We start from the raw sequence: 17,263 nt of genomic DNA on the forward strand, positions 1-17,263 counted from the left end.
AAATAACAAACAAACACAAATAATGAAATAAATAATGTCTAAACAAAAACATATAAATACGTTTAGCGCATAGGAACATCCTTGGGAAAAGCAGCTCTTGACGATCACCGATAAAACACGTTCTTGCCTTCAGATCTGAACCGACACGAAACACAAAGTAAAGAGAACCGGTTGATGAAAAGAACTCAAACTTTCAATGAAAAATGAAACTCTTATCATCAGTATCTTAGTAATATTATAAATAAAAACATACACAAACACACACACAAACGCAGATGGAATCTTGGAGATGGAGGTACCGCAGCGTTTAGCAGACATCCTACTGGCTGCTCACCTACAAAAGCGCCTGCAACTTTGCGGGCCGTGATTTTTTCTTGTTGTCACCCTTGAAACAGAAGTCTGATCTGCATGTGCTTGTTGACACAGTGACAAGTGTTATTCCTACTCTCTCTGAATCTGATTAGAAACGTCAATGCGTGTAACTGGGGGCAACGCGTGCTTGGCAAGATCTAAGAAAACGTAGCGCGCAGTAAAATCGTCTAGATTGTCATAAATCTGAGACACGTTAGCCGCTTGTCGGCACAGTGAAGCAAGTCTGGCTTGGTACATATGACTGACAAAAATGGTAATGCGATTATATTGATGGCAATAAAGATCATTGTTCCGTTGCAAGGTGCGGGTGCGCATGAAGAAAATAGTGAGCAAACTCTGAGAACTTCGAGCAACGACTCCAGCAAGTGTTTGGATCTAGGCTTTTATGACAGCCAACTGAAATAGATTCAGAAGTCCTTTTCGACGTGCTTCACTGGGGACCCACCTTGCAATCATGCCAAAATGTCTCCTGAACACTATCAGGCGCCAAAAGACGAACCAGAACCAGAACGACTATCATGGTGAGTTGGGGTTCAACTGGTGAACTGCTTTTCTGAGATCAGATTCAGCAACAGAAAACTTCAGTTGCATGTGCACTAGCAGAATGTTTTCGTGAATGACACTGTACTTAAAACATTCGCGTTCAAATCGTATATCTGCCTTTCCTATCAGATTGGCTTCATTATCTCCGCTCTAGTGTGAAGGCTTACGTAAATATATAACGACGTAAGCCGTTACAAAAAAGAAAAGAAAAAAAAAGAGTCGCACACAAAAACTGCTACTGCTCCAACCGCATAATCATGTCAATCATGCTCTGACTGTCAACAGAAACATTGAACAAGTCGCGTAAGGCGAAAATACAATATTTAGTCAAGTAGCTGTGGAACTCACAGAATGAAAGTGAACGCAATGTAATTGTTCAGCAAGACCGTATACTCGTAGCATCGTCAGTCCACCGCTCATGGCAAAGGCAGTGAAATTGACAAGAAGAGCGGGGTAGTAGTTGCGCTAAGAAGGATAGCACGCTTTTCTGTACCTCTCTTTGTATTAACTTTCTGAGCGTGTTTTTAATCCAAACATATCATATCTATATGTTTTTGGAATCAGGAACCGACAAGGAATAAGATGAAAGTGTTTTTAAATTGATTTGGACAATTTAATTTTGATAATAATTTTTATATATTTAATTTTCAGAGCTTGTTTTTAATCCGAATATAACATATTTATATGTTTTTGGAATCAGCAAATGATGGAGAATAAGATAAACGTAAATTTGGATCGTTTTATAAATTTTTATTTTTTTTTACAATTTTCAGATTTTTAATGACCAAAGTCATTAATCAATTTTTAAGCCACTAAGCTGAAATGCAATACCGAACCCCGGGCTTCGTCGAAGATTACTTGACCAAAATTTCAACCAATTTGGTTGAAAAATGAGGGCGTGACAGTGCCGCCTCAACTTTCACGAAAAGCCGGATATGACGTCATCAAAGACATTTATCAAAAAAATGAAAAAAACGTTCGGGGATTTCATACCCAGGAACTCTCATGTCAAATTTCATAAAGATCGGTCCAGTAGTTTAGTCTGAATCGCTCTACACACACACACACACACACACACGCACAGACACACATACACCACGACCCTCGTTTCGATTCCCCCTCGATGTTAAAATATTTAGTCAAAACTTGACTAAATATAAAAAAGAGCACATGGAAAACCTGCAACATTGAACCATTTCGGTAAGGTTACTGTGTGCATTTCTCAATTCTAGCCTTGTCTGCAGCGTTGCACAAAAAAAAGGGATGACAGATCCACGCACATCACAACGTGTTTCTCAGTCAGAGTCGTGGTGTTGGTGTTCGTTCGAAAATCGGAATCAACAAAGAACATATATCCTTCAAGAGCACCGTCTGTGATTAGTACTATAGCATACCGAATAATGCACTTTCCAAAGCCCAGTCAAATACCATATTACACCTCGCCGTCCTTTGATCGCCACACAAAGCCCCAAAATCCCCCCCCCCCCCCCCCCCCCTCCGACTCCTCTCTGTCACTGTCGTTCTCTGTCTGCTTATGAACGATATATTCTTGATATTGAAATGCCATGAGTTTTTCAATCTGGCAACAGTTTTCAACCTTGTTGGCACTGACATAGATCTCAGCATCAACAGGAATGAGATCTCTGTGTCCACTGACATAGATCTCAGCATCAACAGGAATGAGATCTCTGTGTCCACTGACATAGATCTCAGCATCAACAGGAATGAGATCTCTGTGTCCACTGACATAGATCTCAGCATCAACAGGAATGAGATCACTGTGTCCACTGACATAGATCTCAGCATCAACAGGAATGAGATCACTGTGTCCACTGACATAGATCTCAGCATCAACAGGAATGAGATCTCTGTGTCCACTGACATAATAGATCTCAGCATCAACAGGAATGAGATCTCTGTGTCCACTGACATAGATCTCAGCATCAACAGGAATGAGATCACTGTGTCCACTGACATAGATCTCAGCATCAACAGGAATGAGATCTCTGTGTCCACTGACATAATAGATCTCAGCATCAACAGGAATGAGATCACTGTGTCCACTGACATAATAGATCTCAGCATCAACAGGAATGAGATCTCTGTGTCCACTGACAAAATAGATCTCAGCATCAACAGGAATGAGATCAATGTCCACTGATATAGATCTCAGCATCAACAGGAATGAGATCACTGTGTCCACCACCTGTCCACTTCTCTTCCTCACTGTACGTGGGGCCTATAGGAGCGGTGGGGGAGGGCTCTCCTTCTGACTAATAATGCAAGAGCTCCCCCACCCCACCCACTCGATCATTGTTAATGTACCTGTGGTATGTTACGCGTGATTGTTCTGAAAAGTGACTATTACATGATTGTTCTGAAAGTCTACTATTTATTTCATCGTAATCATGTAAGCCCTCATACGTGATTGTTCTGAAAGCTTATTTACATGATTGTTCTGAAACTCTACTAAAGGTAAACTTGCTTCACCCGTGAAATGTTGTCAGATATGGAACAATATGTATACCCCTGCCCAACGAAGTTCACTTTGTCCATCTGTCTGTGTGTTTGTCTGTATGGATATGGAACAATATTTTGATACAATGATACTAAATCTTAAGTGATATTGATATTTATACCCCAGCCAAATGAAGTTGGAGGGGGTATACTGGATTCACTTTGTCCGTCTGTCTGTGTGTATGTCTGTATGTAATTTTGTAAATGGAACACTATTTTGATACAATGAACCCCCGCCCAATGAATACAAACTCAACAAGTAATACGTTTCATACATTGAACATGTCGTTCTCAACTCAAAATTGAAATTAAATGTTCAAACTCAAAGACAAAAAATATTTATAATCTTCAAAAATGTAATGATTCTTCTTGAGTATTCCCAACTCAAAATTCAAGTTAAAGGTTCAAAGGGACACATAGAAACTTTTGAATTTTCCTCTTTGCCATGCTTAGGTGACTAGGTCACCAAAATGGATCGAAAGGCATGGCAAAGAGGGAAAATGGAAGCTACTTTTTGCCCCTTTAAAGACGAAAGGCACAACAAATAATTTTCACAAATGAAACTTCTTTTTTTTATGAACTAAAAATTCAAGTGGAGAGGGGATGAGAGACGTGAGGAGATGGCCGGGGTTGCGAGATGGGCTATAAAGTTCTTGCACGCGAGACAATATACTTCTTTTTGTGTGTATGTGGGGGGGGGGGGGGTATTTTGTTTATCAACTCTCTCTCTCTCTCTCTCTCTCTCTCTCTCTCTCTCTCTCAATCTATCTCTCTCTCTCTATCTCTTTAAATCAAATAAAGGCGTGCTCCTTCACAAAATCCTTTCCGGCCATGCACCGAGTGCCTTTGTTCTGCGCGAACTTAGAATCCGGTTTCATTCTAGAATGGACCGGGTCCAGGTTGGAATTCTAACCCTGCGCAAGTACAGGGGTGCCATTCTAGAATGAAACCCTTGTTGCTGGTCCATTCTAGAATCGGCCGTGCGCAAGGTTGGAATTTGGGTCCAAGTTGGAATAGTCATTTCAGTTAGACTATCACACAGCCAAAGCCACAAATGTGGATTTTCTGTTTGTTTTTGTTTTTTGTGTGTTTGGTTGGGTTTTTTTCTCGGGTTTTTTACACTTTACTCAAAGACATCGTGAATTGGGATTGTGATGTTCTGAAAGTGATTACGATTTTGAGAGACACTCAGCACTGATCGCTACGAACGGAAATTTCCGGACTGACAGTGTTTTGCCGATCTCGCTTGTAACTTTTAATCTTATTCATATACATGAAGTTGGTCTTCTGAATTGTGAAGATATAATGTCAACTTTTTTTTAAACCTGTGACAACAGCTCTATAACTCACTCTGTCCTTCTGTTGGTCTGTCTGTCGGTTAGTCGGTCTGACCGTCATGTCTGTCTGTCTGTCAAAAAAATTGTCAAAAAACCGGACATTTCCGAGAGGGAGACAGCGCTGACATTGCAAGCGGCCGCAACCGGCTCTCATCACAAAAACAACTGCCCTGCAAACATTACCCCCTTGCTATGGTCTGCCTTTGTTTATTGCGTACTCAGGAGTGTCAACTTTCTTGACATGACATGACATCGCAAGATCGCCAAAGGATTTTTTTCAGGGGTAGACAAATCAGCCCCATTTTATCAAAGGGAAGGTGCAGGTGGAGATAATTCAAGGGAAGACAACTCTGTCTTATCTACAAACATTACGGCCCCCTTTATTCAAGGGTTTCATTCTAGAATGGCACCCCTGTACTTGCGCAGGGTTAGAATTCCAACCTGGACCCGGTCCATTCTAGAATGAAACCGGATTCTAAGTTCGCGCAGAACACTTACATTACAAAATTTAAAGCCAAACCAAGCCGAAAATTCAACGTCCCCATTCCGCGGATAGATCTCTTTAAATCAAGTTTAGCTTATTCTGGCAGCGTTTTGTGGAATTCTCTCCCGGAATCAGTTCGAGTCCCAACAAGTCTCAATACTTTCAAAAAACACCTCTCATTACATTTAATGTCAAATTACGAAAAGTCACAGTGTTAGGAAACGCTGCCGTTGCTGAGCTTTGGTTCGGTTTTGTGTGTTGCATGTGGTTGACTTATTTGTACTTTGTGGGAAAGTACCGATATTATATTTTGTAAACACAATATTTATGCTTGGACGAGAATGCAGGTGAACTTTCTAGTCCTGTCAAAAAGTTGTTTACCATGCTGTTTTAGTCGTGAGTTCGTGGCGTTCGTTCGGATTAAGTGCGTCGGCGCTTTTGATGTACGTCATAGAGAATGTCGCTAGTTTAGTCCATGCACGGCTCGTATAATGTAGTTGTATCGTGTTCGGTCTGGAATATTCTCGAGATTGAGTATTTACTATATATGCCAGCGCGATTTGAATGTTAAAAAGCTTCTATTTGAGTTCTGCTACGTTATGCAGTTGTATGTATTGAATGCTGAATAAATCCTCGAACTCAATTTGACGAGTTGTTTTATGCTGCTGCGAAGACGGGCGACGTAGAATAAAAGAACACAACTATACGACGTTTGAGAACTTGTGGCAATCTCAAGTGTCGTGTAACACACAGTGATGGAAGACTTCGTTCTGATTATTTTCATATTGATCATATCTGTCCATAAAGCATCAGTGTTTCATAACGCAAGAATGTATGTATAGCCTACAACGTGTATATAGTCATGTGAATAGTCTTTCTGCCTTTTTTTTTCATGCTTATCTTTTGTAATTGTTTTACGTTTGTATATATATATATATCAAGATAAGAATAGTCCCTCTCTGGGCGAGGGCTGGTTGAAAAGAAGCTCGTTTATATTGCTTATGCCACAACCCTCGTAAAATAAAATTTGATTTGATTTGATTTGATTTGATCTGTGAATATTTTTGTCATCCTAAATGTTAGGGGGGGGGGCAAAAAGACATGTTTGCCCCCCCCCCCTCCCCAGGAACAGCTGCCCCCCCCCCCTCCCCCGGTCCCGACGCCAGTGCACTGAGTACATACGCACACACACACCACACATGAAAGCTAAATTTATTAGCACATCTGTTTTCAGGGACACTTTTTTTTTATTACACAGCAACCACCAGGGGTAGGGGTATACATTATTATTGTTCCATATCTGACAACATTTCACGGGTGAAGCAAGTTTACCTTTAGTAGAGTTTCAGAACAATCATGTAAATTAGTAAGCTTTCAGAACAATCATGTATGAGGGCTTACATGATTACGATGAAATAAATAGTAGACTTTCAGAAAAGTCATGTAATAGTCACTTTTCAGAACAATCACGCGTAACAGTGGTACACTCGTAATATTTGCGTGTGGAGTGTCACCGAGAGAATGTGTGACATCTCTACCGTAATTCACACAATTAGACATACCAGTGTTTCACAACTTCAAGATATAAATTACGTATTATACCTCGCCAGAGAAGCGAAGGGCATTTTTACTGTATCCCCGTGTCGAAAATTGAAGAGGAACCGGCTGCAACTTGTTGCTGAGTGAAACTTGAAAAAGAATGATTAGCCTTATCATGAGAATGCAGAACGTAATAACAAAAATATGTCTATCAATAAGTCGTCATCTCTGAAGAAACTTCGCCAACATTTGTTTTGTTGTGCACTTGTGGCATGGCAAACAGTTGACAAGCCCCATATACCTCCTGGACAACATTGCATGTATACCTCCTGGACAACATTGCATGTATATCTCCTGGACAACATTGCATGTATATCTCCTGGACAACATTGCATGTATATCTCCTGGACAACATTGCATGTATATCTCCTGGACAACATTGCATGTATATCTCCTGGACAACATTGCATGTATATCTCCTGGACAACATTGCATGTATATCTCCTGGACAACATTGCATGTATATCTCCTGGACAACATTGCATGTATATCTCCTGGACAACATTGCATGTATATCTCCTGGACAACATTGCATGTATATCTCCTGGACAACATTGCATGTATATCTCCTGGACAACATTGCATGTATACCTCCTGGACAACATTGCATGTATACCTCCTGGACAACATTGCATGTATACCTCCTGGACAACATTGCATGTATACCTCCTGGACAACATTGCATGTATACCTCCTGGACAACATTGCATGTATATCTCCTGGACAACATTGCATGTATATCTCCTGGACAACATTGCATGTATATCTCCTGGACAACATTGCATGTATATCTCCTGGACAACATTGCATGTATATCTCCTGGACAACATTGCATGTATATCTCCTGGACAACATTGCATGTATATCTCCTGGACAACATTGCATGTATACCTCCTGGACAACATTGCATGTATACCTCCTGGACAACATTGCATGTATACCTCCTGGACAACATTGCATGAATACCTCCTGGACAACATTGCATGTATACCTCCTGGACAACATTGCATGTATACCTCCTGGACAACATTGCATGTATACCTCCTGGACAACATTGCATGTATACCTCCTGGACAACATTGCATGTGCACGTTTTAAGACTTCTTGGCTAGCTATTGTTTTGTGATTTGTTTGCACCAGGAGGTACTTCTACCTCCTCCGCCTTAACGTGATGTGGAGCTCTGATTACCCGCTTCATCAGTCAACTCTGTTTGTTTGTTTGTTTGCTTAACGCCCATTCAACTCTGTGCCCTGACCAACCTTTCATCAGTCTTTTGCCTTTACTGTTTCAGTGGACCCTGAGCCGTGTCCACAGCCCTGGCCAACCTTTCATCAGTCTTTGCCTTTACTGCTTCAGTGGACCCAGTGCCCCTGAACCGTGTCGATAGCACTGACCAGCCGTTCATCAGTGTTTTGCCTTTACTGTATCAGTGGACCCAGCGCCCCTGAACCGTGTCGATAGCACTGACCAGCCTTTCATCAGTGTTTGCCTTTACTGTTTCAGTGGACCCAGCGCCCCTGAGCCGTGTCGACAGCACTGACCAGCCTTTCATCAGTGTTTTGCCTTTACTGTTTCAGTGGACCCAGCGCCCCTGAGCCGTGTCGACAGCACAGACAGCGGTGAAAGCGGCACGTGCACTGCTCGCCCTGCACGGAGCCGCCAGAGAAAAGCCGTCAAGAGAAAATATTCAGTCAACAATTTGTCCGTGGTCACCCGGTAAGGAATACAAGCTGTAGGAGTTATTCAAGTCGGAATAGATACTTACTAGAGCTATGCTGGTTGTGACTGGAAATTGTCAGATAGAAATCCGCCAAGTATGTTATTTCTTACATGTTACATTTTAGTGTCTAATGTAAAGCGCCATGAGACTGCCATTCGGCGGTGAACAGCGCTATAAAAGAATGTTTTATTATTATTATTATTATTAAGTAACTGTTTTTAACCCTGTTGACAGAGATACTTGTATAGATGTAAGCACCAACAGGACTTGGCTCACCCCTGTTGGTACAGTAACATGTAGTAATTTCAGCACCAACAGGACTTGGCTCTCTGTGTAGAGACCTCAGGACTTGGCTCTCTGTGTAGAGACCTCAGGACTTGGCTCTCTGTGTAGAGACCTCAGGACTTGGCTCTCTGTGTAGAGACCTCAGGACTTGGCTCTCTGTGTAGAGACCTCAGGACTTGGCTCTCTGTGTAGAGACCTCAGGACTTGGCTCTCTGTGTAGAGACCTCAGGACTTGGCTCTCTGTGTAGAGATCTCAGGACTTGGCTCTCTGTGTAGAGATCTCAGGACTTGGCTCTCTGTGTCTACCACTGTCTATTTACCTTCCCCATTGTGGGTCCGTAGTATATCTCTTCTTTATCCACTCTTGTCCTTTACCTTACAGGTATTACATGCACACGGAAAGGACTCTAGAAGCAGGCAGTCGGCGAGCACGATCCTCGGAGAACTGGTCAGAGGTGGACTGCAACAGCCGCCCCCCTTCGTCCGACCACTGGATGACTCACAATCACTCCACTAATCTGCTTGCTTGTGGCAATCAGCACTCTGCAACACGTACACGGCATTCCAAAAGTGAGCACAGACCCCGCCCTTCACCGCGCTCAGCTACTGGCGACTGGGGGCCATGTCCAGCCAAGAGAGCGCCAAAGGTCACTGTGCCAAAGGTCAGTGCGGACATTGATGGCACCAAGAAACAGGCAGATGCTTATCACCGCTTCCAGGTGGGCGACGCTTTCAGCACGTGCCAGCCCAACACCTCTGTCGTTCCGCACACAGCATATCAGCAGCACCAGGACAAGCATCTTGGACCATCTAATGATGTGGACTTCAACCAACGTAGTCACAAGTCTTTCCTGCATTTGACAGCCCCTGTACCTTCTGACCAATCTCACGTTTTGTACAGCACGTTCTCGGAGACCTACCGGAAGCTGACCCTACCCTGCGCTTTGCCATCACCCCTGTCCGCACAACACACTGAGAGGTCCGGTGCGAGTCAGGACTCTACATCACACGATGGGGTATTGGCTCTTTTAGGGGCGGTCACTTCGTACGCCCAGGGTAGCATTGGTCCAGTCAACTCAAGACAAGGTGCAAAGGGTACCCAGGAAAGCGACAGTAACCGCAGTCTTCCTCAAACAGCGGAGAGGGCCGCGCCCTGTGTTTTTACGTCTGGGATTGTCGTGGGAAACCATGTGGTTCCTCTGGCTCTGGTGCACCCAATGTGGCTTCCCACAGCTCAGGTTGTTGCTATGTCTTGCGTGTCTCCTGTTGAAAGTTGTCTTCTCACAGGCCTCTCCACCAGTCAAGGTGCAGTCACCAACGGAGCAAACTCAAGGGCAGAAATGGCCGCGGCAGAGAAGCCCAAATCGTCGTCTGGAACACAGTTAGTTTCTCGCAGCATGGAGTGGGATTGTGAAAGGTCAGTCGCCTTGCCCCTCACCTTGAAATCATTGGCGATGGAGAAGTCCTTGCTGCACATCAAAGAAAGCTCTGACCAATCAGGTGGAGTGACCTCTCTGGTCAACATCACACAAGATAGTAGAGAGACTTCCAAAAAATATGACCCGGAAGAGAAAACTCTCAAACGTATCTTCGCAGCTACACAAACAGGAAACTATCTACCCTTGGATCATTTAAGCAATGAAACTGCAAGCTTGCCTGCAGACTTTCCTGACACGTCTCACAGTAAAGACGCCAATGGCGACTTGACGCTGCGCGATATAAACATAACACCAAGAATATTGATACAGCACAGTCACCAAGAACGATCTGTAGCATCCACGCTTGAGCCAAATGCATCTGTTGCTTTGAAGATGGAACTCTGTAACTCAACTGGTCCCGAGTTAGAGATGTCAGAAGCTCGGGAAACTGCTTTCAACACATTTAGCAGTTACGCAGAGACTGATGAAAGCAGCATGAGGCGAAGCACTGTGTCTTCGGTTCAGACCAGCATTTCTGCAGGACAGAAGTGTGCGACGAACGTAGTGCACATGACGAGCAACTCTTTCACACTGACCAAAGAAACGCTAGATCAAACAGACTCGCGATGGACGGACGAATCACAAGTGGTTGACAACACAATCACCAAAGACAGCACCACGGAAAACGAAGCAGAGAATAGGTTTGGGGGCGACAGAAGCAGCAGCATGACGACGGGGCATGACAGTCACAACAACGGCCAATCTCTGTACCAGCGCCATATCCTGGACAATGGTGAAAGCCAGGCTCCATGTATCCAGGATATAAAGACAACAGTTACAAGCGGAGATGAAGATCAACATCGTGAATTTAGCATCAGTGAAACTAAAGGCGCCGTAACTACTGCACCGAATAGCCCTGCAACTGGACAGCAAGGAGACAACACCAGCACCTTCTGTCATCAAGATCGCAATATGACACGCCTTGAAGCTAAGGGTAGCGCCACGCCATGTCCCAGCAACGTTGCCACAGATATCTCTAACAGCTTGGACATTTACCAGGTGGAAGACGTCACTGACGAGCTTGTCTCTAGGAACGATCGTTCGCATGAATTGAAACGGTCAGAAAACAGACTGATTTCACACAGAGAAATGAACCAAGGCATCCAAAACACAAGTAAACACAACAGCGGTATGATTGGTGATGGAGAGGACAAGCAGCCATCTAGTCGCACCAACACTGCAGGGAGAGATGCACACGAGGCACATCTACCTCACAGACAGGACAATTTAGCTCAGCACGAAAATGAAATGTCAGAACGCAAGGGTACCAACAGAATGTCAGAGCAGCGAAATGAAAACAGTTCTCCCAAAGAAGACTGCAAACTTCATGGTGAAGGAAAGATGCCCAGACGTCGAGAGGAAAGCCGCGACGAGCACCAAGCAGGCGAAACGAGCGGCAGTGGATCGTACAGCAGTAGCTGGATCAGCACTGTAGCAGCCTGGCTCCTGGCCCAGCACGACTCGCACCAGTCTCCTTTCACCGTCTTTCACCACAATCCCACGGTCGTGCTGAATTCAGTGAATCCCTGTGGGAACGCTTCCCTCTTCAATCCTTTACTTGTTGCAGCCGACCCATCCACGGAAGCTGTGCGTTCTCCCCTGGCTGACGTCACCAACAAACCCACAGGCGGCGGGTCCTCGGGCACAGCAGCGGGAACCAGGACCAGAAAAAGCACAGGGCGCAAGAAAGAGAAAGCCGCTTCAACGAGCTCCACTTACGAGACTGAGGGTGAGCTGGCGTCTTCCAGACATCAGGCAGCCGGTTCGTCCAAGGTCAGTTTCTGTCGTGATGCCAGACAGGACGCCATGCTGTTTTACCCTCCCTGCGCCAAGACAGCAGCGGGTGAAGGAAGCAGCTTCCCTCTCACCCTGGGAGGCCCAGGAAGCGAGACGTCCTCTCACAGATGTCCGCACTGCAGCCTGGAGTTCTCCACGCCGGCAGACCTTCACTTCCACCAGTCGGTCCACGAGAGGAACACCAGCGGCACACAGGCGGGAGGAGGGAACAACGGAGACAGGGAAAGCACAGACAGGGACAACGGATTCGGGGACACACGCAACAAGTGCGCGGTGTGTTCCCGGGTCTTCACGCGCTCCTGGCTGCTCAAGGGCCACATGAGGACCCACACCGGGGAGCGACCGTTCCGCTGCACCTGGCCCCAGTGTCAGAGAGCCTTCGCCGACAAATCCAACCTGCGCTCCCACACCCTCATCCACACCACCACCGCCAAGAGCTTCTCCTGCCCCAAATGCTCCAGGGCCTTCTCCCAGAAGAGATACCTGCACAAGCACATGCTGGAAGTGTGCCGCATTATCTGAAGGCCTGCCGTGCACTCTTCTGGCTCGTCGTGTAGAGGACAGGCAGTCACCAATTGCCCCAAGTGTTCCACGACCTCATTCCAGAACCTGGAAGTGTGCCGCATTATCTGAAGGCCTGCCGTGCACTCTTCTGGCTCGTCGTGTAGAGGACAGGCAGTCACCAATTGCCCCAAGTGTTCCACGACCTCATTCCAGAACCTGGAATTGTGCCGCATTATCTGAAGGCCTGCCGTGCACTCTTCTGGCTCGTCGTGTAGAGGACAGGCAGTCACCAATTGCCCCAAGTGTTCCACGACCTCATTCCAGAACCTGGAAGTGTGCCGCATTATCTGAAGGCCTGCCGTGCACTCTTCTGGCTCGTCGTGTAGAGGACAGGCAGTCACCAATTGCCCCAAGTGTTCCACGACCTCATTCCAGAACCTGGAATTGTGCCGCATTATCTGAAGGCCTGCCGTGCACTCTTCTGGATCGTGGATAGGACAGGTAGTCACAGTGTTCAATGACCTTCTCCCAGAAGCTGGAAGTGTGCCGCATCATCTGAAGGCCTGCAGTGCATTCTTCTCCGTTGCAAACGGAGTACACCAACCAAAATACACAATACACCGTCTGTTTATCATACACCAACCAAAATACACAATACACCGTCTGTTTATCATACACCAACCAAAATACACAATACACCGTCTGTTTATCATACACCAACCAAAATGCACAATACACCGTCTGTTTATCATACACCAACCAAAATACACAATACACCGTCTGTTTATCATACGTATGATTGTTATGGACACACAATAATGTTGTGGCTATTTGACTGTGCGTGAATCTAAGACAAAATTCAAAACCTACTCAAAAGATATGCTGTGATACCGACCTATACATTTACGAATGTTATGTGAAGTTCGCCTTGGCTAGCTTGGTTTAGCTTGGTTGACAGGATGCTGCAGCGGTCAGCGTCTTCAGGACAGACACCTAAATGCCTGTGGATCATCCTCCGAAGTCGGAGTACAGTTGCCTATACGGCGGGCTGATTGAAACGGCCGTACGCGCAATGTCCCCATTTGGATGACAGTCACATCCTCACAACCAAGTATCCTCACGAGTGTCAAGAACGAGGATTATATAATAGTTATATGCATACATTTGTAATTTTAATGAACATGTTGACAGTTGGACGTACTGTATCAAACTCAGTGCATAAAGATATGGCAGGTGTGGATGATTATGTTTAATTTAGTCAAGCAAAGCATACGTTTCATGGGGAGTGAACGCAGGGATTTAAAACAAATTCGGGGGTGGGGGGGGGGGGGGGGGGGGTGGGGTTAGTTGTGCTAACATAATTCAGCGCTAGTTCTGAGAACTTTGTTAATTCTGTTTTGTTCTTTTTTTCAACAATTCTTTTTGGCAAGCTGGGACAGATTTAAAGGAATGTGTTTAAAGTTCAAGTTTAAAGGAATGATCTAGGATCAGTGGATTGTGCCTTCAATGCATCACCGCTATGGAGCTCAACACATTCAAGATGTGCAGAGGCACTTGAAATTTCGAACAATTGTTCTGCAGCAGTGATTGGGTTTTTTTTCAGCAGAGATGATTGTTTTGCAGCAGAGATTGTTGCTTGCAGCAGAGATTTTTGCTTGCAGGGAAAGAGGGTAAACATAAGCGGCTTTTTTTGTCGGCCCCGGGCCTCTGGTGTATTGTGTATGTGTTTGTGTGTGTTTTTGTGTGCGTGCGTGCGTGTGTGTATGTTGTGTGGGGTGTATGTGTACGTGTGTATGTGTGTGTTGTGTTGTGTGTGTGTGTGTGTGTGTATATGTGTATGTTTGAATTTAAAACACTTTTTTTTTGGAAACGGAGCTGGAATGGACTGGGAGCATCTTTGACACTTCGTCCAATACTCGGGCTAGGATTTTGTTGTTCAGTGTTGCAGTTGTTAAGTTAAAGGTCATATTTATTGTTTTCTTAATGCTTAAGCTAGTTAGTGTGTAGCTGTCCTCGTAACAAACAAAAGCGAATCAAGTTTGATAATGAATGTGAGGTTCAATTTCAAATGGGAACACGATGGCGCGAATGTAGACATGTACGTCATTCAAAAAGAAATAAAGTACTTGTGCTTTGTACGGCGGTGTATTCATGTCTGTGTGGGTGTGCTTGTTAAACATCCCTCTTTAGGGCGAGGGCCAGATGCAAAAAAGCATATCTATGCTTATTCTCGTCACCCTCGAAAAATAAAGATTTGTCATTGTCATTGTCATTGTCATTGTCATTGTTAGGGACTGGGTGGCCGAGTGGTAACGCACTTGCGCTCGGAAGCGAGAGGTTGCGTGTTCGACCCTGGGTCAGGCCGCAATTTTCTCCCCCCTTTCCTAACCTAGGTGGTGGGTTCAAGTGCTAGTCTTTCGGATGAGACGAAAAACCGAGGTCCCTTCGTGTACACTACATTGGGGTGTGCACGTTAAAGATCCCACGATTGACAAAAGGGTCTTTCCTGGCAAAATTGTATAGGCATAGATAAAAATGTCCACCAAATACCCGTTTGACTTGGAATAATAGGCCGCGAAAGGTGAATGTTCGCCTAATAGGCTTGAAGTTTGCTGGTCGATGTGAATGCGTTATATATTGTGTGTAAAAATTGTCTGTTTGTCTGTCTGTCTGTAAAAAATTCCATTTCAAACGGCAGAAATTAATATGTAAAGCGCGAAGAGCACAGTTGTGGTTCGCGCTATATAAGCTCCCCATAATAAATTGTCATTGTCGCCATCTTCATTTAAGACATGCCTCAGAAGTGATGAACTGCATGATGGGATGCCACAACCCTACCTCCACCAAGCTCCCTAACTTAAAGACAAGCCTCAGAAGTGATGAACTGCATGATGGGATGCCACAACCCTACCTCCACCAAGCTCCCTAACTTAAAGACATGCCTGAGAAGTGATGAACTGATGGGATGCCACAACCCTACCTCCACCAAGCTCCCTAACTTAAAGACACGCTCCATTTCGTGAAAACGGTTTGGCTCACCATGTGAGATCCGGATAGACTTTTACATGAGATAAGACCTGCCCTCCTCTTGGTCACATACCACACATCAACACCCTGACTGCTTGCCGTGGTCATCTGGACATGGCGGCTTTATTTTTGTCGTTGTTGGTGTTTTCTTTGGGGGTGGGGGGGGGTGATATAAGATCAAATGGATGAATGGTCTTATCTCATGTAAAAGCGCTCTCCGTCTCTTGTACGATTGTACATATGTATCTTGTATAATTTATATGTATATGTGTTCATATGCATGCGCGCGTGTGTGTTTGTGTGTGTGTGTGTGTTTGTTTACCATGTGTGTGTTTAACCTGATTCCGGCGAAGAGTGAAAGAAACAAAATCTATTGTTGATCAGCCATTTGTGACCCGGTTCCAAAAAGATGGAAACAAGAATCAATGATGAGTTGAGGTTATGCAAGAAGATTTGTCGGACTCACAAAGTGACTACATTTAATTCAGTAATTGTGATATGGAGTTGACTACAGTAATTGTGATATGGAGTTGACTACAGTAATTGTGATATGGAGTTGACTACAGTAATTGTGACATGGAGTTGACTACAGTAATTGTGATATGGAGTTGACTACAGTAATTGTGATATGGAGTTGACTACAGTAATTGTGATATGGAGTTGACTACAGTAATTGTGATATGGAGTTGACTACAAAACAATATAAGGTCCACTGTCTCCCGTGTCTCTTAAAGTTCTCTCTCACTCTTTAGCAACAAACTCAGTCCAACTTGTATTAAAACAACCAATCAAACTCTTTATGACCACAACACATCTAGCAGATACCATGTTTCATTGGTTAAAGACAAGAGGATGGGGGGGGGGGGGGGGGGAGGAGTAACAGACACGCTTCTCGGATTCATCCTATCAGAGGAAGATATCTTGTGCAGTTAACAGTTCTATTCATATCAACAGATTACATTAAATACAGCTTAAGATTTCAATGATGCCATGTATAACCATTTAACAAAGCAATATTGAACATTTTGTGTGTCAATTGAAAAGGTGAATAATGTGAACATGAGACCAGTATTTCGAGTAGCATATTATTTACATAATTGTACAAACTCCAATGTTTTGTTTCTTGCAAACCTCCGTTTCATACAGGCACTAGATCCAAACCTTTTCCTTTTTTTGTGCTCTGTTTTTGTTATTGTTTTGTTTTTTTCTTTATTTTATTGGGGGGGGGGGGGGGGTGTTGTGTGGGGGGGGGGGGGGTTCCTTCTTCATTGGTTCCTTTTGAACTTAATACTTAACTTACTTAATACTTAACTTATTTGCAAGTCAACTTTCCTACTTAATATTTTAAATTACTGATTTACAACAATTTGTTTTTTAAAAAATACTAACATTAATTTTTCCAATGAATATCAGGTGATGCAAATTGTTCTCAATTGATGCTGAACATTAAAAAGAAAAAAAATAGGACGTAATTTGTTCAATGAGGTCTACTTTTTCTGGGTAGATAATTGATTTGGCTTTCTTCTCAAATGTTAAAGTTGCAAAGGTTTGCATATTCTGAATTTTTGTTGATTTTTTTATTGGGCCCTTCCGTTTTTG

General features: G+C 44.2%; 1 protein-coding gene across 1 annotated transcript; it reads left to right on the forward strand.

The window, feature by feature from the left end:
- The first annotated feature begins 7,883 nt into the window (after positions 1 to 7,883).
- On the forward strand, positions 7,884 to 13,275 carry LOC138958975 (uncharacterized). Its single transcript, XM_070330327.1, has 2 exons — positions 7,884 to 8,569; positions 9,241 to 13,275. Exon 2 carries the CDS (start codon positions 9,248 to 9,250, stop codon positions 12,653 to 12,655), a length of 3,408 nt encoding a protein of 1,135 aa, XP_070186428.1. The 5' UTR covers positions 7,884 to 8,569; positions 9,241 to 9,247; the 3' UTR covers positions 12,656 to 13,275.
- The last annotated feature ends 3,988 nt before the right edge of the window (positions 13,276 to 17,263 follow it).

Source organism: Littorina saxatilis, linkage group LG1, assembly GCF_037325665.1.
Source record: "Littorina saxatilis isolate snail1 linkage group LG1, US_GU_Lsax_2.0, whole genome shotgun sequence".
NCBI lineage: Eukaryota > Metazoa > Mollusca > Gastropoda > Littorinimorpha > Littorinidae > Littorina > Littorina saxatilis.